The 26964-nt window shown below is 42.7% G+C and overlaps 1 protein-coding gene and 1 long non-coding RNA gene across 8 annotated transcripts in view; one reads left to right on the top strand and one right to left on the bottom strand.

Annotated features, from left to right (window-relative positions):
* The window catches only part of LMBR1 (limb development membrane protein 1), a 136447-nt gene extending 115781 nt beyond the window's left edge, over positions 1 to 20666 (bottom strand). For 3 of the 7 annotated variants that reach the window (XM_057730819.1, XM_057730817.1, XM_057730816.1), the window contains exon 1: positions 20363 to 20666. In XM_057730819.1, the coding sequence (XP_057586802.1) occupies positions 20363 to 20428 (66 nt within the window). In that variant the 5' untranslated portion in view covers positions 20429 to 20666. Of the gene's footprint in view, positions 1 to 655; positions 779 to 10903; positions 11031 to 20362 lie in introns of all 7 variants that reach the window. The other 4 variants (XM_057730818.1, XM_057730821.1, XM_057730815.1 and 1 more) reach the window with 4 other exon arrangements.
* Positions 20667 to 20785: 119 nt separating this feature from the next.
* LOC130851046 (uncharacterized) lies at positions 20786 to 24318 on the top strand. The gene is made up of 3 exons (XR_009053104.1): positions 20786 to 21028; positions 21880 to 21993; positions 23790 to 24318. It is a non-coding gene; the product is annotated as an uncharacterized LOC130851046 (long non-coding RNA).
* The last annotated feature ends 2646 nt before the right edge of the window (positions 24319 to 26964 follow it).

Genomic DNA, 26964 nt, shown 5'->3' with positions numbered 1-26964 from the left:
CGAAGCACAGGGTACATGTCCTCTGTGCCAGCTGACCCAAAGCAGGTGCTTCCGCCCTCACTGGCGGCCACGCGGCTTTAGTCCTGACGCTGATCAAGAACAGCCAGGCATTTGGGAGCTGAGTTACCCAGTCACAAGCAACCTAATACAGGTATTTCTAAAGTTCGCTCTATATCACTTCACCTTTTAGACCCACTTCAGTACCTGTTTTTGTTAACCGAAAGAAATCCAAAGAGGATTTTCACTTTTACCAAAAAAACAAAAAGGCAAAAAGCGAAAATCCGGTTCAGCTCAGCATGTTTTGCAGCGAGCGTTACAGAGGTGGTGTCCACCCCAAGCAGTGAGGGGGCCCCACCAAGCTCCTTCCCTGGGAACCACACTCAGCATCTCAGCATCAAGCTGCTACAGCTGTGAACTGTCTGTGGGCATCTGTACTTCCTCTCGACTTACTCTGTGTATCTGTGAGCAAGATGGGTCCTAAAGTAACTGTGCCACCTCGGCTTAGGAAAGGTTTCCTAGGACACTCTACTTTCAGAGGTTGGAAAAAACCTGTAATGTTTAAAATATGTTGTTAACAGCAAATATTCTTAAATTCCAGGTGTAAGATTTGAACCTAAATTCAAACTAGTGCATTATAATCAAACTGTATTACAACCTTTTTCATTTATAGCTGATGGGCTTCAGCCACTCAAGATGACGACAGGGAGTAAATGCCATAAGAGTGATGGGTGCAAACGGCCTGAAGGAAAGCTTCCACGAACACACTGCTCACGAGGTCCTGGGGGAGGAGACAAGCAAACTATAACTAAGCCAACAACCTCAGTCCACAGAAGAGCCAGCAGCCCTGGCTTTATTTTCAAGTTGCTAAATCAAAAATTAGAGATGTTGGGCTTCCGTGATGGCACAGTGGTTAGGAATCCGCCTGCCAATGCAGGGGACACAGGTTCAATCCCTGGGCCAGGAAGATCCCACATGCCGTAGAGCAACTAAGACTGTGTGCCACAACTACTGAGCCTGTGCTCTTGAGCCCATGAGCCACAACTATTGAGCCCACATGCCACAACTACTGAAGCCCATGTGCCTAGAGCCCATGCTCTGCAACGAGAAGCCACCACAATGAGAGGCCTGCGCACCACAACGAAGAGTAGCCCCCGCTCACCACAACTAGAAAAAGCCCATGAGCAGCAACAAAGACCCAACGCAGCCAATGAATAAGTAAAATAAATAAATTTTAAAAAAATTAGAGATGTTGCATACCCTTTAAAGTTACAAGTGAACCACAAAATAACTAAAATTAAACTTATAATTCTTTCAAAGTACCCTAAGAGCCAGACTATGTAGTAAAACACAAGAAAACACAAATAGTTAAAAAAAAAATAAGATAAACTAAAGATGAAACATTAAAATAATAATTGTAAATAAAACAAACTATTAAAAGAAAACTCTCACAGACTAAGATATACCTAAAATAAAGTGACTCGGAAAGGTTGAAAACAAAAGGATAAAGAGAGACATACCAAGCAGATGCTAACAACAAAGAAAGTTAGGTTGTGACATTTTTTTTCTCTCAGACAAAGCTGAGTTTAAGACAAACAGTGCTAAGACAAATTGGGGCACTTGGTGTACAATGGTATAAGCCACAATGAGGAAATAATCTTCATGCACCAAAAAACACAGCACCAAAATATATTTTCTAAAACTGAATACGCAAGGAAAAACGAAACACTAATTGAAAGAATTTAATGCACCATGAAAGAAAAACCAAATCAAATACATAATGATAAATGTGAATTTTTTTAAGTATTAGGAATGCTCTAGTAAATAAATATGTATGTTACCATACTAAATGCTCTATACCCCTATGTGCCCCATATTCTGCCACCCCACTGCCCAAACCCCTCACAACCACTAATCTGACTTCTGTTTCTAGGGATTTGCCTATTTTGGATATTTCCAATAAAGGAATCATACAATATCTGACATTTTGTGTTTGGCTTCTTTCACTTAGCATGTTTTCAAGGTTCATCCACGTTGCAGCACATATAAAAACATCACTCCTCCAGACTTTTTATAGAAAAATAAAAGTTTGATTAAAAACACAATGAATTCTTGTTGCTAGTAGCTATGCACTCCTTTCAGATATACTTGCATGTGTACACAAGGATGTATATATAAAGATGTTCATTGTTTCACTGTTTGTAATTGCAACAAACCACCTTCCAAAGGAGAGAAGACAAAATTACCAGTGCTCTATCCCCACAATTTACTTGAACACTAAACACATGCTGATATCCACTCTAACAGTTATAGCACTATCACAATAAATTGCCCCGTATCTTTCAACTTGTGCTTCAACAAAGGAAAAACAACATCTCCTTGCAAAACAACACTGAGATCTTTAGCAAGGGGTAAATATTCCATCTTTCAAGACTAACACAGCAAATTTCTAGTTCATTAATGTCATCTACAACATTACACTTTATTACTTGTTCTTAAGATTTTTCAGATTCTATGACTTGCATACCAATGCAAGTCACCAGCAAAAAGTTCTCTAAATTCCTTCTGAAACCCACTCCAGAAAAACATAAAAGGACAGCTTTATTTGAAAGGAGCGGGCACCAGAACCAGCTGGCACTCGCCCTTTGTCCTTCAGGCTCTTCATTCCAATCACAATCACTCTACCCACACAGCCTCCCTCCTCCTGAACCCCCACAACCCCCTAGTTCACAAATTGAGCACAGCAACAACTTCTACTATGTGTTTCATATAAATAAAACTTGTCTCCTAAACTATGTATTATATATACTTTAGGTATACAGGAGGTACTAACACAAATAGGAACGTTCTTGTACATCTCTTTAATCCCGCTGACTGCCTAGATAATTGATTTTAAAATAAACTGAGTAAATCACTCTCCCTTCCCACTGTTGGCTCCTTAGCCTCAGTCAGGTGTGATCAGGGCAAAGGGAAGACACTTTGAAAGTAAAGGTGGAAGTTTAGATTAGACTGGACTCAATTTTTCAATATGTGAAAGTGATTACAAAGCTATAAGATGAGCCCCAAATTGTCATCGGGGTAAGATACAAAGATCCAACAAGGCATCCTTGCAAGCAGCAGTGGGAGAAAATTAAGCTGCTTTATAACTATTTCCTATCAAGTTTACCCATGCAATAAACACTTAAGTACTGACCTCTTAATGATATTAGAGACGGAAGATCTTCCATGAAAATGGAAGATTTCACCACTAACCTTGATCTTCTTTGATTTTTTTAATCAGAGTACGTAGTTTTCCTCATATAGATTTGAACATATTTTGCTAAACATTTGGGGAGGGTGTTAATGTAAATGGCGTGTTTTTAATATCAAATTCCAATTTTTCATTGGTCATATACAGGAAAGCAACTGACTACTGTTTACAAACTTTGTATCTTGAAACCTTGCTATAATCTCTTATTTGTCCCAGCAGGTTTTTGTTGTTATAGATCCTTGGGGTTTTTATACAGACAATCTGAGAGCAAAAACAGTTTTGGTTCTGTTTGGTTGTTTGTTTTTTGTTTGTTTGTGGTTTTTTTGGCCACGCTGCTTGGCTTGCAGGATCCTAGTTCCCTGACCAGGGATTGAACTCAGGCTCCGGCAGTGAAAGTGCCAATTCCCAACCACTGGACCACCAGAGAACTTCCCAGTTTTCTTTCTTTCTTTTTTTTTTTTTTAAGATTTATTATTTATTTATTTTCTTATCCATCTTTGGCTGCATTGGGTCTTTGTTGCTGCGTGCAGGTTTTCTCTAGTTGTGGTAAGCGGGGGCTACTCTTCGTTGTGGAGCGCAGGCTTCTCAACCTAGTGGCTTCTCTTGTTGCGAAGCACAGGCTCTAGCGCAAGGGCTTCAGTAATTGTGGCAGGCAGGCTCAGTAGCTGTGGTTCACAGGCTCTCTTAGAGCACAGGCTCAGTAGTTGTGATGCACAGGCTTAGTTACTCCGTGGCATGTGGGATCTTCCCAGATCAGGGCTTGAACCCGTGTCCCCTGCATTGGCAGGTGGATTCTTAACCACTGCGCCACCAGGGAAGTCCCATCCAGTTTTATTTCTTTATTCCCAATCTTTACACCTATCATCTCCTTTTTTTTTTTCTTAATGCATTAGCTAGGACTTCCAATGCTGTTGAAAAGGAGTGGGTAGAGGGGACATCCTTCCCTTGTTCCTGATCCTAGTGGGAAAGCTTCTAGTTTCTCTCCATTAGGTATGATGTTAGCTGTAGGTATTTTGTGGATGTTCTAAACCAAATTGAGGAAGCTCCCCTCTATTTCTAGTTTACTGAGAGTTTTTATCATGAATGGATGCTTAATTTTGTCAACTGCTTTTTCTGTATCTACTATAGGATCTTATGATGCTTCTCGTTTAGTCTGTTAATGTGATGGACTATATTAAGTAATTTTTGTATAATTCTTTTTATACACTGTTGGAATCAATTTGCTAATATTTTCTTATAGAATTGTGCATCTATGCTCATGAAAGATACCAGCCTGTAGTCTTCCTTTATTTCAATGTCTTTGTCTGACTTTAGCAGTAGGGTAATGAATGCTGGCCTCGTAGAATGAGTTAGGAAGTATTCCCTCTGCTTCTATTTTCTGTAAGAGACTGCAAAGAATCGATATGACTTCTTCCTTAAATATTTGGTAGAATTCACAACCAAACAATTTGAAACTGGTTTTTGGAAGTTTAACTACTGATTCAAATCCTTTAGTAGATATAGACCTCCTCAAATTATCTGCTTTTCCTCCTGTGAGTTTTGGTAAATTGTATCTTTGAAGGAATCTGTTCTTTTCATCTAAGTTTTCAAATTGGCAGGCATAGAATTGTTCATAATATTTCTTTAGTAACTTTTTAATGCCCATGGAATCAGTAGCAATGGCCTCTCTCTCATTTCTGATATTAGTAATTTGTGTTTTCCCTCTGTTTTTCTTAGTTAGCCTAGCCAGAGGTTTATCATTCTTACTGATATTTTCAAAGAACAAGCTTCTGATTTTGTGGATTTTTAAAATTTATTTCCTGCTTTCAGTTTCACTGATTTTTACTTTCTTATTATTTCTTCTCTTTTGCTTACTGTGGCATTACTTTGCTCTTCTTTTGCTAGTTTTCTAAGGTAGAAGCTTAGATTATTGACTTTTAGATCTTTCTTCTTTTCTAATATATCCAGTCAATGCTACAAATTTCTCCCTAAGCACTGCTTTTGCTGTATCCCACCAAATTTTGATAAATTGTATTTTCATTTTCATTTAATTAAAAATATTTTTAAATTTCTCTTGAGACTTTTTCTTTCACACATGTGTTATTCAGAAGTGCACTGTTTAATCTCCAAGTACTCTGGAGCTTCCCAGCTACATTTCTGTTATTAATCTGTAGTTTGACTCGACTGTGGTATGAGAGCAGACTTTGTGTGACCTCTGACCTTTTAAGTTTAAGGTGTGTTTTATGGCCTAGAACGTGCCCCATCTTGGTGAATGCTCCATGCAAGCTTGAGAAGAATGTACATCGTGCTGTTGTTGGATGAAGGAGTCTGTAAATGTCAATCAGATCCAGTTGACTGATGGTGTTAACATAGTTCAACTATACATATACATACATACACACACACCCTTACTGACTTTCTGCCTGCTGGATCTGCCAATTACCAGTCAAGGGGGTGCTGTGGTCTCCAGGTATACCAGTGGATTCCCCCATTTCTTCTGGCAGGTCGGTCAGTTTTTGCCTCCTGTATTCTGATGCTCTATTGCTAGGCACACACACATTAACGATTATCATGTTGTCTTGGAAAGTTGACCCTTTATCATTATGCATTGCTCCTTTTATCCCTGATAATCTTTCCTGCTAGGAAGTCCACTTTGTCTGAAATTAACACAGCTACTCCAGCTCTCTCTTGATTAGTGTTAGCATGATCTATCTTTCTGTGTTCCTTTACTTTTAATATATCTGTGTCTTTATATTTAGTGGATTTCCTATAGGCAACATATAGTTGGGGTTTTTTACCCACTCTGACAATCTCTGTCTTTCAATTGATTTATTTAGACCATTCACATTTAAAGTGATCACTGGTATAGTTGTTTTGATATTTATCATAGTTTTAACTATTTGCTATTCATTGACCTTGTTCTTTGTTTCCATTTTGGTCTTTCAATCTATTTCTGCCATTTCTGATTTTAACTGAGCATTTTATATGATTCAATTTTCTCTCCTCTCTTAGCATATCAATTATGCTTCTTTTTAAATGTTTTTATTGGTTGCCCTAGAGTTTATAATTTACATTTACAACTAATCTAAGTCTACTTTCAAACAATACTATATTGCTTCATGGGTAGTACAGGGAGGGACCTTATAGCAGGATTTTCCCAATTCCTTCTTTCTGTCCCTATAACATTACTGTCATTCATTTCACTTTTCCACAAACTAATCACTGGTTACACTGATGCTATTACTTTCAATAAACTGTTATCTGTTGGATCAAGAATAAAAGATTTATTTAGCCTTAATTTATTCCTCTCTAATACTCTTCTTTTTTTGTAAATCTGAGTTTCTCACCTAAATAATTTTCCTTCTCTCTGAAAAACATCTTTTAAAATTTCTTGTCAAGCTGGTCTATCAGCAACAACTTCCCTCAATTTTTCTTTGTACTGTATAGCACAGGGAACTATATTCAATGTCTTGTAATAACCTATAAGGGAAAAGACTCTGAAAAAGAATAGATAGGTAGGCAGATATAACTGAATGACTTGTACACCTGAAACTAACACAACTTTATAAATTAACTGTACTTCAATTTTTTTAATGGTCAAGAAAATAAAAAAAATTTTTTTTTAATTTTAAAAAGGAACCCAATTTGAAAGTGGACAAAGACTCTGAATAGGCACATTCCTCCAAAGAAAATACACAAATGGCCAATACGCATACAGAAAGATGTTTAACATCATTAGTCATCAGAGAAATACAAGTCAAAAGCACAATAAGATAACATTAAAACTCACCGGGATGGCTATAATTAAAAAATCAAAATCAAAAATACCATTAATGACAAGTGTTAAAGAGGACATGGAGAAATTGGAACTCTCGTGTTGGTGGTAGAAATGTGAAACAGTGCCATGATTCTGGAAAACAGTATGTCAGTTCCTCAAAATATTGAACACGGAGTTTCCCATCACCGTATGACCTAGCAGTTCCACCCCAGAGAAATAAAAACTTATGTCCACACAAAAACTTGTACACAAACGTTAATAGCAACACTCTTCATAAGAGCCAAAACATGGAAACAACCTGAAGCTCCATCAACTAAAGAATGAAGAAACAAAACACAGCACATCCATATGATAGAATATTATGTGGCCATAAAAAAGAATGGAGTATTGATGCAAGCTACAACATGGATGAGCCTTGAAAACACCATGCTACCTGAAAGAAGCTACACACCAAAACAAAAAACAAAAAAACCCCACACATACGGCATGATTCAATTAATATGAAATATCCAGAATGGGGAACTCTACACAGACAGAAGGTAGATTAATGATTGCCTCGAAGTGAAAGGAGGAGAATTTGGGGGTAAACGGGGAATGAACTGCTAATGGGTATACTTCTTTTTAAGATAATAAAAATGTTCTGTGATTAGATTGTGGTGATGGCTGCACGACTCATGAATATACTAAAAATCAATGAATTGGGCGAACTGTATGATATGTGAATTGAATCTCAATAAAACTTTAAAAAACAATTGAGTTGGTTTTGTGCAGCATTCCCATTGCTCTGACAAGAATAAAATACACATACATGTACGAACTACTAAATGTGCATTGTACAATTTCAGTGATTTCTCATATGAGTTAAATGCTCTTACATTTGCATTTGAAACTTGTATTGCACAGTATCTAGATGAACGGTAAATTTCATGCTAACAAATTTTAAATTTTTTACTTAGTGTTCTACAACATTGAATAGCAAGTAAAAAAAGCACTATGACAAGTTGGGAGAAAAACCACAGAATAAAGGAAAACGCTTTATATTTTAGTAACTTGAATGGCATTTTTTCCTGCTTTTTGAACATAGAACCCATATTTTCATTCTGCACTGGGCCTCAAAATTTAGGTAGCCAGCCCTGGAACAAATCTGAAAACCACTGCATGGAACCTCCTGGAGAGCAAGCACAGAATATGAATGTGAATAAAAAAGTTCCCATCACCTTGCTCTTTTAACACCAAGACATTAAGTTAACAAAGCTACATCAGGTGCTCTTGATAACTAGCACAACTCTGAAACTAGTTCAAAAATCATCTATTCTTGAACAAGCTTACCCCAAGTCCACAGAAACAACATATCCCATACAATCAGGTTCAAGCACTGTGCCAAGCACCTTCCTAATATTGTCTCATGTAATTCTTATGACTTTGAGGTAGGTATTGTAATTCCCACTTTTACAGACAAGAAAAGTAAGATTCCAAGAGATTAAGCACCTTGCCACACAGCTAGTAAGCAGCCAAGATATGACTGTAACCTACTCTGCCGCAACCCGAAGCCAACAAACCTGCCTCCATGTTCCACTTTCAGGACTGCAGTGCAGTAGGGAGAAAAACGGGCTCTCCGTAGAGCACAATGGTTAACAGTGGGGGGTTGAAAGAGTATTAGACGAGGGATAACCACAGTTACAAGCCTCAGTAATACATCTGATACTAAAATATACAATATCAAGTAACTCATTAATCAATCCCATAAAATCACCATCTCATGAATTACCATACTGGTGAAACACCATTTGCAGTCCTAGATGCCCAGCTTTTTGTAAAATTCCTTATTTAGTTACGGTGCTCTATGAAAGACACAGACACAGTAAATTCGAGAAGAACTAAAATGATGTTAGATAAATGACTTCTTAAGGTCAAAAACTGTACATTCAGGGATATGTGGAACGTTCCTGACACCCAAGTCCCCAAGAAGATGCACATGTAGAAAAACTGTTACTAATTAAACTTCAGAATAACTTTTAAAATTCCTATCTAGAGAGTCTATGGCCCACACAACTGAAGCATTATGAGTTTCATCATGAGTCTGTTGTAAAGAGCCACGAAGAAAAAGAAAATATCGTATTCCCTCTCCAACTTCAAGTTCCCCTCATGCAATTTAAAGTTTATGCAAATTTAGTTCTACAAACCTTGTTAAAAGCCAAAAAATTCTGACATCTCCAAACTTCAATTCACTTTTGGTGGAGACGGGTCAGCAATGGAGAGACAGGTAAAGTGGGATGACACAGAGGAATGGTTTTACAATGACGCTTGGGAAGGCACCCCACCACAGTCTGTGAGGGCGGTAAGAAGACAGGTACATAAAAGGTGACAAGTGCGCTTCCATGGAGTCCTCAAGGGCAGAGCTAGCCCAGTGACTGGGAAAGGCCACCCAAAGCCTCTCCCACCATCAGCACACATTCTTCAACGCCAGCAGAATGGTAACGAGCGGAGTCTCAGGAGCTAAAAACTCCAAGTCAAAAAGCAAAAAAGCACCAAACGTCTGGATAGAGGAGCAGACATAAAGAAATACTTCTCAGAACACATATTACTCAAAACAATCCAAAATGCATTTACAAGGATTCCACTGATATTCTAGGGAAGCGGATCCTGAAAAGATTCTAACACACAAAGGATGACAGATATTAACAGTGTAAAATTAGAATTTTTTATCTTTATTTGGTGTCCTTTCTGAATTGTTTTAAGTGTTAAAATCTTTATAAGGGCTTTCAAAAATAAATTCTGAACTTTATTCCCTCATGTCTCTTTTTTCCTATAATGCCGTAAGTTTCTTGAATTATCTTACCACCAAGGTTTTCAGCAAATTGACCTGTACTGCTATATTCACATACAATGCTCAAAGCCCTAACATCAGCATGAGTGAATACCTACAAATATCCACTACAGACACTGTGGAGAATAAAACAAAAGCAGATGGCTCTCAGAGACTTTATACTCCATCCTACTGCATAATTTTGGCTTGGATATAAAAGGAAGACTAACACTAAAAATCATGCTGAGGGACTTCTCTGGTGGTGCAGTGGTTGATAATCCACCTGCCAATGCAGGGGACATGGGTTCAAGTCCTGGTCCGGAAAGATCCCACATGCCGTGGAGCAACTGAGCCCGTGCACCACAACTGCTGAGCCTGTGCTCTGGGGCCCATGAGCCACGGCTGCTGAGCCTGCCTGCTGTAATTACTGAAGCCCGCATGCCTAGAGCCCATGCCCTGCAACAAGAGAAGCCACCGCAATGAGAAGCCCACGCACCACAACAAAGATTGGCTTCTCCGCAACTAGAGAAAGCCCACGTGCAGCAACAAAGACCCAACACGGCCAAAAACAAATTAATTAATTTTTTTTAAAAATCATGCTTTGGATGCCTATACCCTTCAGCAAATATACTTCCAAGTGTCCCTTAAGAAGGAAAAGAACAGGGAAAAAGGAAAAATCATCTCAAGTGTAATGAGGGATGCCTCGGTCTCCTTTAACCTCACGTGCAGAACTAGAAAGAGGTGAGGTATACTCACAAGGAGAACAGTGCAGGCCAAAGCTGCTATAGCCAATCGCCACAAACGCAGTGACCTAACACAAATTTATTACCTCATAGTTCTGGAGGTCAAAACTCCAACATGGGTTCCCTGTGCTAAAAGCAAGATGTCAGCAGGGCTAGTTTCTTCTGGAGACTCTAAGGGAAAATCCACACCCTTGTCTTCTCCAGCCTCTGGAGGCCACCCACACTCCTTGGCTTGTGGCTCCTTCCTCCACCTTCAAAGTGCATCACTCCAACCTCTGGCTGTCACCACATCTTCTCAGACTCTGGCCCTCCTGCCTCCCTCTTGTAAGGACCCTTGTGATTGTACTCACCCAGATAATTCAGGATAATCTTCCCCTCAACATCGTCACATCTGCAAAGTCCTTCTGCCATCTAAGATAACATGTTCAAAGGCTCCAGGGAACACCGCATGGACACCTTTATGGGCCACTGTACTGCCTACCAGGGAAAATCAATTTAACCTAGTTCAGCAAAATCAGATACAAGGAAACCTCTATACCTCTAGCCCATTCCTCTTTGTTCACCAACCTTATAAAATCACCTCAATATACACTGGCTATTGGATTTATATCTACTACACCATCCACTGTAAGATTTTATGACCACAATGAGAAAGGGAAGAGCAGCCCTTGCATCTGGGAGCTGGCCTGCTACTATCAGCTAGGCCTTGAAGCAACCTTCAAACTGGCTAGCAACTCAGAGCCAGGTGCTCACAGCTAGGAGTTGATGATTCTCCCATCGAAAATAAACAACTTCAGAGAACATTAACATCAGAGACGACCACTCTACGACCGTAATGGATTAAGATTAAATAAGACCACTCTGCAGTCACACCTGAACAAAGACAAAAACATGAACACTGTCCAAATCATAAAAATGACCAAACGTTCCCCCCCTCCCGCTAATATGAATGACTTGCATCTTCACCAATTAGTTTTAGCCTCACTCAAATCTTTTTTCCTTCTAGATAAGATCCATGAAGACATCCAGTCATACAACCATCTCTGCTTCGTAATAGCATCCCACACAGATCAAAGCCCCACTTCACTTCCATTCACTCTTCCCAATCACCGAACACAAGCCCAAATCCTATTTTAAAAAGTTGTTTTCTAACACCCTCTTACTGAGATGCCCCACAGTTCCCCCATGGTATGCATCTGCCCTCACCGCAGCATGCAATAAACCTGACTTGTCCAACTACAGGTGTGTTGCTGGTGGTCTTTGGCTAAAGAACAATCCAAAGGTCAGAAAAGACTATGGACCCCCAGACAACTGCATTCCAAATTTATGTACAACATAGGTGACTGGCTCCGTCTTCTGCCCAACTCCTATTCTCAAGAGAAGAGGGATAAAGTTTTCATCTCTAGCACACGGAGTAAGCCATGGAAGTGAGGGCAAGACCATGGTAGGAAAAGACAGGTAAATTTACCTGCCTTTTAGTGAAGCACCAGGGGAAGGATGAGTCCTGGCACCCCCATTTTCCCCCACACCTATTTAGCCAAAAGAGACCCAAATAAATGGTAGGGTCCTAAAACCTCTACTGTTGTAGAAGTCCTAGTCAACCCTAGAACCGTCCCCAAATATATTACAGCAAGTAAGGGACCTGGGTCCGCAGCTAGAGTAAGGAAGAATTCTGATCACACAGCCAGACCCCAAAGCTCCCAGCCAGCTGGCTTCATCGGCTCTCCTTGGTCCTTTCGTCAGCCTTACAATAAGCCAAGCCTCCATTCTGTGTAACTGACCTAGCTGGATGCCACTGAACCCTGAAGCCTGTCATAGTGGAGGTTTACACCTTCTAGGCTGTAAACAGAGTACAGGCTGTGGAATGAGCCTTCCTGGATTCAAAGACTGGTTCTATCGCACACTGTGCCAGGTGCTGTGAAGTACCCACTTCACAGTGTTGTTGTGAGACTCAAATAAGATAACCTGCTTAGTACTCAATAAACGTTATTTCTTACTAATTTAGTGAATGGATTATGGAGACTTTTTAGTACAATTATGGATTTACCTGCGATCATTTTAAACTAACAACTGTATTGGTGAAAGTGGCATCAACAGAAGATAACCGTTTTGAAGACATCATCTAAATAAATGCATCCAAAGAACAGATTACTGAAAGATAAGTGTTGCTGTGCAACTATGGCAGCATAAGGAATAGGCAGATATAAATTACTGTCAACGTTTCAGCTCTCCTGATGGGTATTAATAAGCTAGAGTCAATGCTTTAGAATTCTGGGTGATGATTCATGGGTGTATATTATTTAAAAACAGGTTAATCAAAAGCAGGTCACATAAATGGGAAGGATATCCCAAAAAGAGGGGATATATGTATATGTATAGCTGATTCACTGTGCTATACAGTATAAACTAACAAAACACTGTAAAGCAAATATACTCCAAAAAAATTTTTTTAACAAAAAAAATATTAAAATAAGAAAAGCAGGTCACAGACACACAAAAGTTGGTGTATGAACCAAGGGTTAAAATTAATCCAATTCTGTGCACCTGAAGTCCAAAAGGAAAAGGAAAAAAACACAGCAAAAGGAAGAAAGGAAATGGATCATTACCACCTGACAGTAGCAGCTGAAAGTGATCATTTTAGTAACTAACATGAGAATTCTGAGATATTCATAATATTAAAGACAAAAATTATTACATGACGATTTAAAAGTTAAACACTACACCATATACAAAAATTAACTCAAAATGGATCAAAAACCTCATAAATATAAGTTAAAAACTATACAACTCTTAGAAGAAAACATAAGGGAAAATCTTCACAACGATGGATTTGGCCATGATTTCTTGGATATAACACCAAAACCACAGGCATAAATAGCAAAAAAAAAAAAATTGGGCTTCACCAATTTGAAACTTTAGTCCAACAAAGAACACTATAAATAGAGTAAAAAAGCAACCCATAGAAGAAGATATTGTCAAATCACAAAGGGATTAATATCCGGAATATAAGAAGAACTCCTAAAACTCAACAACAAAAAAACCCAATTCAAAAACGGGCAAAGAACTTAGAAAGACATTTCCTCAAAGAAAATATACAAATATCCAAAAGCACATGAAACAATGCTCAATATCACTAATCATCAGGGAAACACAAATCAAAACCATAATGAGATACCACTGCACACACACTAGAATAACTACTATTAAAAAAAAAAAGTCAGAAAACAACATGGGTTGGTGAAGATACAGAGAAACTGAAACCCTGGCACATTACTGTTGGGAATGTAAAACGGTCCAGCCACTGTGGCAAACATTACGGCAGCTCCTCAGAAAAATTAAACATAGGATTACCATGTGATCCAGCAGTTCCAAACCTGGCTATATACCTACAAGAATTGAAAGCAAGGTCTGGAGCAAATACTCATACATGCATGTTCAGGGCAGCATTAGTCACAGTAACCATGAAACCACCCAAACTTCCACTGATGGATGAATGGATAAGCAAAACATGGTATATAAACACACTGGAATATTATCCAGCCTTAAAAAGGAAGGAAATTGTGACACATGCTTCAACATGGATGAAACCTGAAAACATTATGCTAAGTGAAATAAGCCAGACACGAAAGGATAAATATTATATGACTCCATTTACGTGAGATACCTGGACCAAAAAGTGCCTTCGGTTTTAAAGTAAAAATAAAAGACACATTTTTTCATTTTTACCAAGAACTTTACTGAACAACGTATTCATCCTTTTGTTCCACTACCTTCTGCCATTTTTCAGGCAACTTCATAATTCCATCTTTCCAAAACTTTTTATCTTTTTGAGCAAAGAACCATTCCAGGTACATTTAATAGTCTTCCAGGGAATTGAAATTCTTTCCATTAAGAGAATTTTGTAAAGACCAAAATAAGTGGAAATTCGAAAGTGCACTGTCTGGTGGATGAATCAGAATTTCCCAGCCAAGCTGTAACAGCTTTTGCCTGGTCATCAAAGAAACATGTGGTCTTGCATTATCATGATGGAAGATTACGCATTTTCTGTTGACTAATTCCGGATGCTTTTCGTAGAGTGCTGCTTTCAGTTGGTCTAATTGGGAGCAGTACTTGTTGGAATTAATCGTTTGGTTTTCCAGAAGGAACTCATAATCCCACCATATACATACAACATCACCTTGTCTGGCTGAAGATCAGCCTTTGGTGGGGTTGGCGGTAGTTTATTTCGCTTACCCCACATAATTGTACAGCATCCGCTTTTCACTGTCCGTCACAACTTGTTTTAAAAACGGAATGTTTTCGTTATTTAACTAGAGACTTACAAGTGGAAATACGGTCAAAAAGGTTTTTTTCATGTAACCTATGTGGAACCCAAACCTCAAAGTGATTCACATAACTAAGCTGGTGTTAATGATTTTCAACACTTGATGTGGATATTTTGAGTATGTCGGCTGTCTTCCGTGTGGTATAATGTTGACTGTTCTCAATTTATGTCTCAATTTGATCGCTGTCAACTTCAACTGGTCTACCCGACTGTGGAGCATTGTCCAGTGAGAAATTTTCAGCACGAAACTTCACAAATCACTTTTGACATGTTTGATCAGTCACAGAACTTCTCTATACACTGCACAAATCTTTTTTTGTGTTTCAGTTGCATTACCTTTCTTGAAATAATAAAGTATAAAATCCCAAAATTTTGCTTTCTTCTTCCATCTTCAATATTAAAATGGCTACACAAAAATTCACCAACTTTGATAAGTTTTTTTTTAACTGCACACTGATATGACAGCTGTCACAATACAATCTAACAAAATTGTTTCAAATGAAGTTAAATACAACAAAGCACTACTAAAGCCATCTTAAGGAACCGAACTTTTTGGCCAACCCAATAAAATTCAGAAAGACAGAAAGTAGAATGGTGGTTACCAGGAGCTGAAAGGAGAGAAGAACAGGGAGTAATTGATCAAAGGGGACAGTTTCAGTTTGGAATGACAAATAAGTTCTGGAGATGGATGCTGGTGATGGCTGCACAACAATGCAAATGTAGTTCATGTCACTGGACTGCACACTTAAGAATGGTAAACTGAATGTTATGTATATTTTATCTTTTTGGCAAAACCAAAAAGAGTTGAATAATTAAAAGAACTGGCACCACAGCAATCAGAGAAGAAAAAGAAATAACATGAATCCGAACTGGAAAAGAAGTAAAAGTGTCACTGTTTGCAGATGACATGATACTATACATAGAAAATCATAAGAATGCTGCCAGAAAACTACTAAAGCTCATCAATGAATTCAGTAAAGTTGCAGGATACAAAATTAATACACAGAAATCTCTTGCATTCCTATACACGAACAATGAAAGATCAGAAAGAGGGATTAAGGAAACAATCCCATTTACCACCAAATCAAAAAGAATAAAATACCTAGAATAAATCTACCTAAGGAGGCAAAAGACCTGTACTCTGAAAACTATAAGATGCTGATGAAAGAAATCGAAGGCAACACAGATGGAGAGATACACCGTGTTCTTGGATTGGAAGAATCAATATTGTCAAAATGAGTATTCTACCCAAGGCAATCTACAGATTCAATACAATCCCTATCAAATTACCAACAGCATTTTTCACAGAACTACAACAAAAAAATTTTAAATTTGCATAGAAACACAAAAGACTCCAAACAGCCAAAGCAATCCTAAGAAAGAAAAATGCAGCTGGACGAATCAGGCCCCCTGACTTCAGATTATACTACAAAGCTACAGCAGTCAAAAGAGTATGGTACTGTCATAAAAAAAAACAGGAAAAAACAAACAAAAAACCAGAAATACAGATCAATGGAACAGGCTAGGAAGCCCAGAAATAAATTCATGCACCTATGGTCAATTAATTTACTACAAAGGAGGCAAGAAAATACAATGGAGAACAGACAATCTCTTAAATAAATAGTGCTGGGAAAACTGGACAGCTACATGTAAAAGAACGAAACTAGAACATTCTGACACCATACACGAAAACAAACTCAAAATGCATTAAAGACCTAAATGTAAGGCTGGATACTATAAAACTGTTAGAAGAAAACATAGGCAGAATACTCTTTGACAAAAATTACAGCAATATCTTTTTCGATCCACCTCCTAGAGTAATGAAAATAAAAACAAAAAGAAACAAATGAGACCTAATTAAACTTTTGCACAGCAAAGGAAACCATAAAACAAAATGAAAAGGCAACCCACAGAATGGGAGAAAATATTTGCACACAAAGCAACCAACAAGAGATTAATCTCCAAAATATACAAAAAGCTCATGTAGGTCTATACCAAAAAAACAAAGAACTCAATCAAAAAATGGGCAGAAGTTCTCAACAGACATTTCTCAAGAAGACATACAGGTGGCCAAAAAGCACACAAAAAGATGCTCAACATCACTAATTACTATTAAAGAAACGCATACCAAAACTACAATGAGGTATCACCTCACATCAGTCAGAATGTCCATCATCAAAAAGCCTACAAACAACAAATGGTCGAGAAGGTGTGGAAAAAAGGAAACCCTTCGACACTGTTGGCAGGAATATAAATTGGTACAACCACTATGGAAAACAGTATGAACGTTCCTTAAAAAACTAAAAATAGAACTACCATATGATCCAGCAATCCTACTTCTGGGCATATATCTGGAGAAAACCATAGTTCAAAAAAATACATGCACCCCATATTCACAGCAGCAATATTTACAATAGCCAAGACACAGAAGCAACCTAAATGGCCGCTGACAGAGGAATGGATAAAGAGGATGTGGTATACATATACAATGAGATATTACTCAGCTATTAAAAAAAGAATGAAATAACACCATCTGCAGCAACATGGATGGACCTAGAGATTGTCATGCTGAGTGAAGTAAGTCAGACAGAGAAAGACAAATATCACATGATATCACTTATATGTGGAATCTTTTTAAAAAATGATACAGGGACTTCCCTGGTGGTGCAGTGGTTAAGAATCTGCCTGCCGGGCTTCCTAGGTGGCACAGTGGTTGAGAATCCGCCTGCCAATGCAGGGAACACGGGTTCAATCCCTGCTCCAGGAAGATCCCACATGCCGCGGAGCAACTAAGCCCGTGCGCCACAACTACTGAGCCTGTGCTTTAGAGCCCGTGAGCCACAACTATTGAGCCCATGTGCTGCAAATACTGAAGCCCACACACCTAGAGCCCGTGCTCCACAAGAAGAGAAGCCACGGTGATGAGGAGCCCGTGCACCACAATGAAGAGTAGCCCCCACTCACCGCAACTAAAAAGAAAGCCCGCGCACAGCAAAGAAGACCCAACACAGCCAATAAAATTAATTAATTAATTAATTAAAAAAAAAAAAAAGAATCTGCCTGCCAATGCAGGGGACAAGGGTTCAATCCCTGGTCCGGGAATAAGATCCCACATGCCGAGGAGCAACTAAGCCAGTACTGAGCCTGCACCCTAGAGCCCGAGAGCCACAACTATTGAGCTCACATGCCACAACTATTGAAGCCCGAGCACCTAGAGCCCGTGCTCCACAACAAGAAAAGCCACCGCACTGAGAAGCCCGCGTACCGCAATGAAGAGCAGTCCCCATTCGCCGCAACTAAAGTCCACGCACAGCAACAAAGACCCAATGCAGCCAAAAATAAAATAAGTAAATAAATTAATTAATTTAAAAAAATTAAACCCCACAAATATACAGTTACCTAATTTGTAACTAAGGTCATAAATGGTGCCGAAGCGATTGGACATCCATGTGAAAAAAAATACATATGACTCCTACTTTACAACACACACAAGAAATAAATTCCAGATGAACTGTAGGTTTAAATGGGAAGAGAAAACCAAAAAAGCGTTGAGAAAAGCACATGAGAACATCTTCATAACCTTGGAGTAAGCAAAGATTTCTTAGAACAGGACATAAAAAATACTGATCATAAAAGAAAAATTCTAACAGAGTGAACTATATTCAAATTAAGAATTTCTGCTCCTTAGAAGATAAGCAAGTGAAAAGGCATCCACAGAATGAAAAAAAGATTTACTATCCATATACACATGTATGTAAGCATATGTATATACATATGTACACACGTGACCAAAGTATCACATGCAGAAAACATAAAGAACTCTTACAAATCAATATTAAAAAGATAAACAAGTTTAAAAATGGGAAGAAGACTCGAAGACTCTTCACAAAAGGTTTTCAGACGGCCGGTTAACATACGAAAAGGCGCTCAAATTCATTATCATTGGGGAAATGCACATAAAATCTTCTGTGCAATAAATACCACGACACTTATCAGAATGGCTACAATTAAAAAAAAGAAAAAAAGCAGGAAGTACTAAGTGTCAGTACAGATGGGAAGCAAATCACACCTCTCCCACAGTGCTGGTGGGAGTGTAAACTGGTACAACCCACTCTGGCAAACTGTTTAAAAGTATCCACTAAAGATGAACTAATCCACAACCTATAACCTAGAGGCTCCATTCTTAGGTACAGACCTAACTCACGCATTGACATGTTCACCAGAGGACATCATGTACGAGAATATTGGTAACAAAAATCTGAAAACTACTGAAGTACCCACCAATAGTAAAATAAAAATAAGTTGTGCTATAGTCACACAACTACAGCACTGAGAGCGAATTACAACCATATACAACACAGAGGAATTTCACAAACACTGCTGAGTGAAAGAAATCAGACACAAAAAAAGTGCACACTGCAAGGTTCCATTTATATAAAACTTCAAAAGGAAGCTAATCTATTAAAGCCAGGACAGTGGTTACCCTTGGTGAGCGGAGGGTAACTGGGCAGGAAGAAGGGATGGGCCTCTGGGGCGCTAGGAATGTTCTGTTTCTCCGTCTGCGTTCAGGATTACACAGGTGTATTTAGTTTAAAGCGCTTCAAGGTGTACAAGTATGATTATGTACTTCTCTGTTTATTTTAGCTTTAATTTAAAAATTTAAACTAAAGATGCTGTATCAGAGTCCACCAATTCAGACTTATATCTCTCTATTCCAAGGTATGACTTGGCAAACTGATGCTCAATTTTCTAGGTCAGTAACTACACAAACTAGGCAATTCTCATCCGGAATTTTTTCACCTAAATCCAAGAGACTGACTCTGAGAGAAGCTAGTTAGTAACCACAAATACACAAAACTTACACTTTACATTGTTATGAAAACACAAATAAACACAACCACAGCGTATGCCAGTGCCCCAGGAAGAGGTGAACACATCGCAGGAGACGTCTGAGGCCAAGCCTGCTTCCCGGCCCCGCCGGCAGCACCGAAGACCCAGCGCACGGGAGAGCACGCCGCTGCCGGACGCCCTCCGTCCGGCCACCCAAACGCCAGGTCTCAACTCAGCACCAGCGGGCGGGCGGGCGACGGGGGGCGGACGGGTGCGCGCCGCCCGGGACGAGGCGACGGCGGCGGGCCGGGGGCACGGAGCCCCGGATGCCCGCCCGCACACCTGAGGCCCGGGCCGGGTCGGGCCGCGGAGGGGCCAGGCCACAGCCCGGAGCGCCGACGCCGCGCCCCCCGGCTGGGGAAGGACCCGGGGTGGAGGGGGTGCGGGGGGCACCGCAGCACCCCGGGGGCGGGGCCTGGGGGCGGGGACGCGGGGCAGGTGGGCGGGGCGGGGCCTGAGGGGGCGGCGCTGGGGAGGCCGCGGGGACCCGGAGGGGAAGGGGGAGGGGGAGGGGAGGGGGAGGGGAGGGGAGGGGAGGGGGAGGGGAGGGGAGGGGGGAGGGGAGAGACGGCGAGGACGGGGGCGGGGCGCTCACCGTGGACTCCCGCACTTGGCCGTGGAAGTGCTGCTCCCGCGCCGACACCTCGTCCTGCCCTTCCATCCTCCTTCATGCCCGCCGCCGCGCCGCCCGCGTCCGCGCGCTTCGCCGCACCATCGCCTGCTGGCCCGAGGGGCTGGACGGCCGCCCCGCCGGCCGGGACGGGACGGGAGCGGGCGGACAGCCGGCCGCTGCAGGGACCGCGACCACGACCCCGGCCGCCGCCTCAGCCGCCGCCTCAGCCGCCACCTCAGGGGAAGCCGCTCCGGCTGCCGAGGGCGGGCACCGCGCGGGCCGGGGCGGGGCGGGGGCGGGGCTTGACGTCAGAGGAGCGCGCCGCGCGTTTGCGTCAGAGGGGCGCGCCGCGCGTGGGCGTCAGAGGAGCGCGCCGAGAGGCCCGGGGCCGGGGGCGGGGCTGACGGGCGGGGCTCGCGGGCCGCGCTCCCGGGACGCCGGCGGAGGCGCCGAGGCAGCCCCGTGAGCAGCTGGCGGTTGGCGTTGGCGTTGGGTCCGGCGCGCGCGCCCGGTGAGGGCCCGCTGACGGAGGCGGGCGGGCTGGCGCGCCGGGCCCGCAGGCGTCCCCGCCGGACGGCGGCTGCGGCCAGCGCCTCCCCGGCGGCGGCGACGGGCGGCGGGTCTCCGCGGGCTCCGTCGCTCCGCCGGGTAAGGAAGGGGTCGGAAACCGGCTCTTTCTGGACGCGCGTCGGGCGGGAACGCGGCTTCTCTGCGCGCGGGAAGCGGTGCGGCTCCCGCCGCTCTTGGGCTTACCCCTCCCCGCGGGACGCGTGCACGGCCCTGGCCGCGAGGCCCGGCGCTCGGCGGTTGCGGGCCCGGCCTGGGCCGCCGCCCCGTGGGCTGCTCTGGGCGTCGCCGCGCGTCCCCGACGGGGCCGAGTCCCCCACAGACGCGCGAGCTCCGCGGTGGGACGCCCGCTTTGCCCCCGAGTCCGGCAGAGGTGGCCTGGGGCCCCAGCCCACACCGCGGGCTCGGCGCCGCCGCTTCCACGCGTGCCTCGGGACGCCCTGGGCTCGACATAAAGACGCCTCCCGCCGTGGGCTGCGCGGTGCGGCGCCGCGAGGTGCTTGGAGGCACAGCCCTTTGCAGGGCAGGCACGCCCGTGACAGTGCGCGCCAGGCACCTGGTCTGCTGACCTGGTTGGACATGCGAGCGTAGGTTCACATCCGTGAAAGTTTGCAACTTGAAGGGCCGTACGTGGGGGCTTACTGGAATTCACCCCCATTCTGCACCAAGTACCTGTTTGTTGCTGTTGTTTGCATTAAAAATGAATTTGAAGGAGTGTTTATCATTTTACTCTTGGATGTTGGTAGTATAAGAAAGTCACTTAAATTGCTATTGGCTGTGACTTTTTGGCATCTCTGAGAATTCCTAGGAAGCGAGAAAATCTACAGATTGCTTTCATACCATTTTTATCATATGTATTAACTTAGATTTTGAAGTATCTTTTCGTGATGTTGAATTAAATTGTTTTTACAACTCCAACTTTTTTTTTATAGCCCCTGAAAAGCTTGTAGGCCTCCAAATACTGCGTCGATAATGCCTTTTGCCAGAAAATGGTGGTGGTGAGGACTTGGAGAACGTCAGGCTTGTTCTGAGGCAGTACTGCTGCGGTAGGCTGATAAGAATCCAGGAGTAACTTCCCGCTCGTTACATTCAGTGTTCATCTTTATTTCCTGAAAGTCTCAGAGCCCTGAAGAACCAGGGAAACATAAAGACGTGTCTGTTTTCTGAACGCCCAGCTTCTGAGAGCTAGGTTAAATACCTGCCTGAAATGACCTGGATAATTTCTCCAAATCAGAGGGTAACGAAATCCGATTTTAGGACATGACATTTAGACACATATTCCAGAAAGTCAATGCATATGGCTGTTCTGATCTTTCTAACCCAACACTCCAGCCATCTAGACCTTTTTATTTTCTTTTATGCAGCTGTCTGTGAAGGTTCACTCACCTTTGATCTTAGTTGCTTCCCTGTCTCTGGTACTTACAACACTCAGCCTGGGAAGTAGACCTCAAAAATGGCCACAAGCTCTTCCCTATACATTCACCCCTTTGCGTTATGGCTTTGCCCCTCCTCACAGCAAGGAGTAGAACCAATTTTCCACTCTTGAATCTGGGCCTGGACATGTGACTTGCTTTGGCCGAAGGGACATTAGAAAATAGGAAGCTCTCGTTAGAAAATAGGAAGCTCTCGAGAAGTACTTGTGTGATAGGGCTTGCCCCTTCTCACGGCCCCTGGGCACCCTCAAACTGCCATTGTGTAAAATCGTCCCACCCAAGCTGGAGAGGGGTATCTGAGTTATCTCTGTCACCCCTGCTGACACTTTCTTTTCAGCATCCTCCTAAAACATGAATCCCTCAAAACATGGTTCTTCCCCTCTGCTGAAAGCACTGCAATGCAGTATTCTCATTAACTGTAGAATAAAATCAGACTCCTTAACTGGTGTTCAAGACCTTGACTTTGGGGCCCCGGCCCACCCTTCCAACTGTTCCCATTTCTCTCCCTAAAGAGCCCTTTCCTGCAGCCTGGCTTCCTCCTCTCTCCAACCCCCTGGGCCTTCCCATTGCCAAAGCCCAGAACTTTCACCCATTCCTTACCCTCTTTCCTCCTCTTCAGATCCCGTGCTACCACTCTTTACTGTCCACGCCAAGGCCTTCCTTCTCCAAAAAGTCTTTCCTGGCAGTTCCAGTCTCTTCATTCACTCATTCATTCAAAAACATGAACACACAATGGAAAGGAGACTGCTTCAGTCCCCACTCTGGGAGAGCTTACAGTCCAGGCAGAAAACAGAACGTACAGTCATTCATCTGACACTTGGTACACACGACCTTATCTTTTACCTCAGTGTTTTGTGTACAGGTGTCTATCCACAGAGCACAAACTCTTTAAGGTCTGGAGTGTCTCTTCTTGCATCACGTAAACCTCTATGTATTTCCTTCAATACCTATTAGAATGTTTTGCCCAAAGTAGACACTTTACAAGTATTTATTGGTCAGTAGAATGGTTTCCCTGAGGAATTCCCCAAAGACTTCTTCAAACTTCAGTAAGTCTTCAAATTTCTGTACCAAGGTAGATAACTGTATGGACGTTGCCCGTGTGTTCAACATTACGACTCACGTGTCCACAAATGAGAATGCTGCCTGTTACCATATACTGTGTTTTCACTATCACGTTGTGTCTTTGAACCTGCCAAGATTTGGGATGGTTTCCTTCATCTCCCAAGGCCTTGCTTTGATTCTCATGATCACAATGAGATCAAAATTTCAAGACGTAAGGACGTAGAGACCGATTTTTTTTTCCTTTATGCCCCATGTAAAACCAAGTCAAGCAATGTTCAGATGTAACCTGAATTCCTTCCAGCCTCTGTTAAAGGGCTTCTTTTTCTCCCTTACCCAAATATTCACAGCGAGAGACCAACAAGCAAAAGCCTAGAAACAAGCCAGCTGTCCATCCACAGTGGGGCGCATACACAAATTGGGATGTGCTCATGTAACGGAATTTTACCCTGGCATGAAAAATCCACGAACCACAGCTGCAAGCAACGATGTGGGTGAGTCTCTACAACAGCATTGAGGAAAAAAAAAAAAAATTTGCAGAAGAATACACACAGTATGATTCCACTTACATAAAGTTGAAAGCCACACAGAACGAAACAGGATGTTACTTAGTGATGCAAACGTGTGGTAAAATCATAAAGAAAAGCAGGGGCATGACCACCCTACCGAAGAAGGGAAGGCAGAGAAGAGATGGGGGAGAGGCATGCAGAGGGAACAGCAATGCTCATTGCTTAAACACGGCGGCCAGGGCACGCCTCACAACGCCTTGTCACCTTGTCGTTTATGCATCATATATGTTGTATAAACTGTGTCCATTCAATATTGAATAAAGGACTTGTTTTAAAAGGCACTGAAACCTCTGGCAGCCTAAACTGTGGGTTCTCTGCTTCAGCTTGACCCCTTGCTAAAGAGAGCGTCTTAAAATGGAGTCAACACCAAGCAGGGGTTCTGGAAACCAGGTTCCAGCTCTGCCGCGTGTGACCTTTTGGGTCTCAGTTCAGTTAATGATGCCTAAGGTTCTTTCCAAAACTCTGTTTATGGCCTTAAAAATTAATTTGGACACTTTCCACGCCACCCTATGTTTCTGCTGGAGTTTTCGTGGGTCAGAGGAAGAAGAGAACAGGCATCGGTTGCTCAGCTGCAAACCCAAGCATCGTCCTGAATTCCGCGCTGCCCCTCACACCCCACAGCCCACCCATCACCAAGGATTGTCGCCTCTCCCACCGGAGCATGTCTTGAATCAGCCACTGCTCACACCCCCCCTGCCGTCTCCCGCTCCGAGCCACCCCATCCCTCCAGTGGCCCCTGAGCAGTCTCCCTGCATCTGCTTTTCCCAGCCACCCATCTGCCCCCACCAGTCCCTCCCAAGAGATAAGCACGTAGGTCAGACTTGCCCCTCCCCCCGAGCTTCCCATCTCACTTAGACTCTAACACTAACCCCTCACCAAGACCTGCAGGGACCGCAGACCCCACCCCTGCCCACCTCTGCAGCCTCCTACCCCACCCCCATTGCCTGTGCCCTTCCGTCTGCTCCCCTGGGTCATACCGACTTACCTGTCACTGACATTGCAGCATGAATGTTACCCATACGGAGAGGCCGTCACAGACCAAACCTCTTCACCTTGTTTTATTTTCCTCAAAACAGGACCGTTGACGTTGTTTCTTATGGGCTTGTTTTCTGCCCAGTCTAATGTGTCTGGGTCACCATTTTCCAACACCAAGCACAGTGCCTGGCAAACATTAGGAGCTCAGTAAGTCTTTCTTAGATAAATAACTGAATGTGTGAGTGAGAGGGAGAGGGAGAGGGAGAGAGAGGCAGAAACTAGCTTTTGTAGAATAACCACTGCATTCTGGGCGTCTCCCATGCGCTACGTAAGTTAACCATCACAATAACCCTGCGAAGTAGGTATGGCTGGCCCCATTTTACCATGGATGACGCTGAGAGGTCCGCAACCTGACCTAGTTCATGTAGTGCGCATTCGAACCCAGCTCCGCCTGGCTCACTAACTCCTGTCCTTTCCACAGTACCATTGCCCTCGCCACAAAATAAAACCACAACCAGCCTTGTCGTGGGTGACGCAGAGGCAGACCCCCAGGCCCTTCTGTTGGACATTCTGCCCTAACCACTCACCTCCCTTCCCCCGAGATTTTTCTGCCCTCATTTGTGTGCCTGAGTATGTGCTCAAGCATAGCGGTAAGTACAGGCTCCCTCTGCCCCTGGAGCTGCAGGGCTGGTGTGGTAGTCAGGGCTCTCCAGAGGAAGAGAGCAGTAGGAGATACAGAGAGATAGACACCCAGGTGAACAGATGGATAGATGGATGGACAGATGGATAGATGGATGGACAGATGGACAGATGGATAGACATCTAGACGGATGGACCGACGGATAGACAGATAGATAGATGGACAGACAGACAGATAGATAGATAGACAGACACGATACGGTTTCTAGTTCCATTCTCTAATAAAGAGTGAAGGTTCCTTGGGAGGTGGCTGATTCTGTGGCTGGGGCAAGAAACATACAAGATGAGCCTGGAGCATCTTGTAGTGCCAGAAAATAAGAAAGTGATCAAGGGAATTCTCTGGTGGTCCAGTGTTAGGACTTGGTGTTCTCATTGCCAGGGCCCCAGGTTCAATCCCTGGTCAGGGAACTAAAATCCTGCAAGTAGCATGGCATGGCCAAAAAATAAAAAATAAAAAAAAGTGATCAAAAACCAAAATGATAAAGGTATAGGATTATGACAAAGGGACACAGGCGCCAACCTGAAAGAGTTCCCAATGGCCAAAGCAAAAATAATTTGAACATCAAAATAAATAGCAAAGTATTGGGTTAGAATCAAAGTATAAAATAAAGATTCATGAGTCAATACTGATATAAACAAATATTAATTTAGGTAAATTCTCCCCCACAAAGAAGTGGAGCTTGCCTCCCCACCCCTGAATGTCACTAGACTTAGTGACATGCATCCAAAGAACAGACGAAAGAAGGAAACTGCAGAGGAGAAACCTGGGGGTCAGTGTGAGTGCCATCAGAGGTGAGTCACGTTGACAGCACGCACCCTTGCTGTGGGGTGATGAGAATGGCCCTTCACCCGTGAGGTCTTCCTCCCAAAACACACACCCTCAGTCCAACCGTGAGAAAAATGTCTGACAAACCCAAATTGAACAGCATTCTACGAAATACCAGACCAATACTCCCCAAAGTTGTCAAGGTCATCAAAAGTGAGGGAAGTCTAGAAAACCGTCTCAGTCCAGAGGAGGCTAAGGATAATAGTGTCAACATTGGTTCATTGGTTGTGATAAATGTACCGTAAGTAAGAGGAAGAAAGCAGGGGAGCCTGGATACAGGGAACACAGGAACTCTTAACTATCTTTGCAACTTTTCTGTAAATCAAAATTTTTAAGTTTATTTTTTAAAAAGGAAGAAAAAGAATACCAGGTACCTTGCAAAATCTCCAGGAGGATCAGAGAGCCAGACCTGAAAGAATGATGCCTTAATCAAGAGCTGGTCCCTGGAGACACAAG

The sequence above is a fragment of the Hippopotamus amphibius genome, chromosome 4 (genome assembly GCF_030028045.1).
Source record: "Hippopotamus amphibius kiboko isolate mHipAmp2 chromosome 4, mHipAmp2.hap2, whole genome shotgun sequence".
Taxonomy (NCBI): Eukaryota; Metazoa; Chordata; class Mammalia; order Artiodactyla; family Hippopotamidae; genus Hippopotamus; species Hippopotamus amphibius.
The sequence above is the reverse complement of the archived record's forward strand: the minus strand, read 5'-3'. Positions and strand labels throughout refer to the sequence as shown.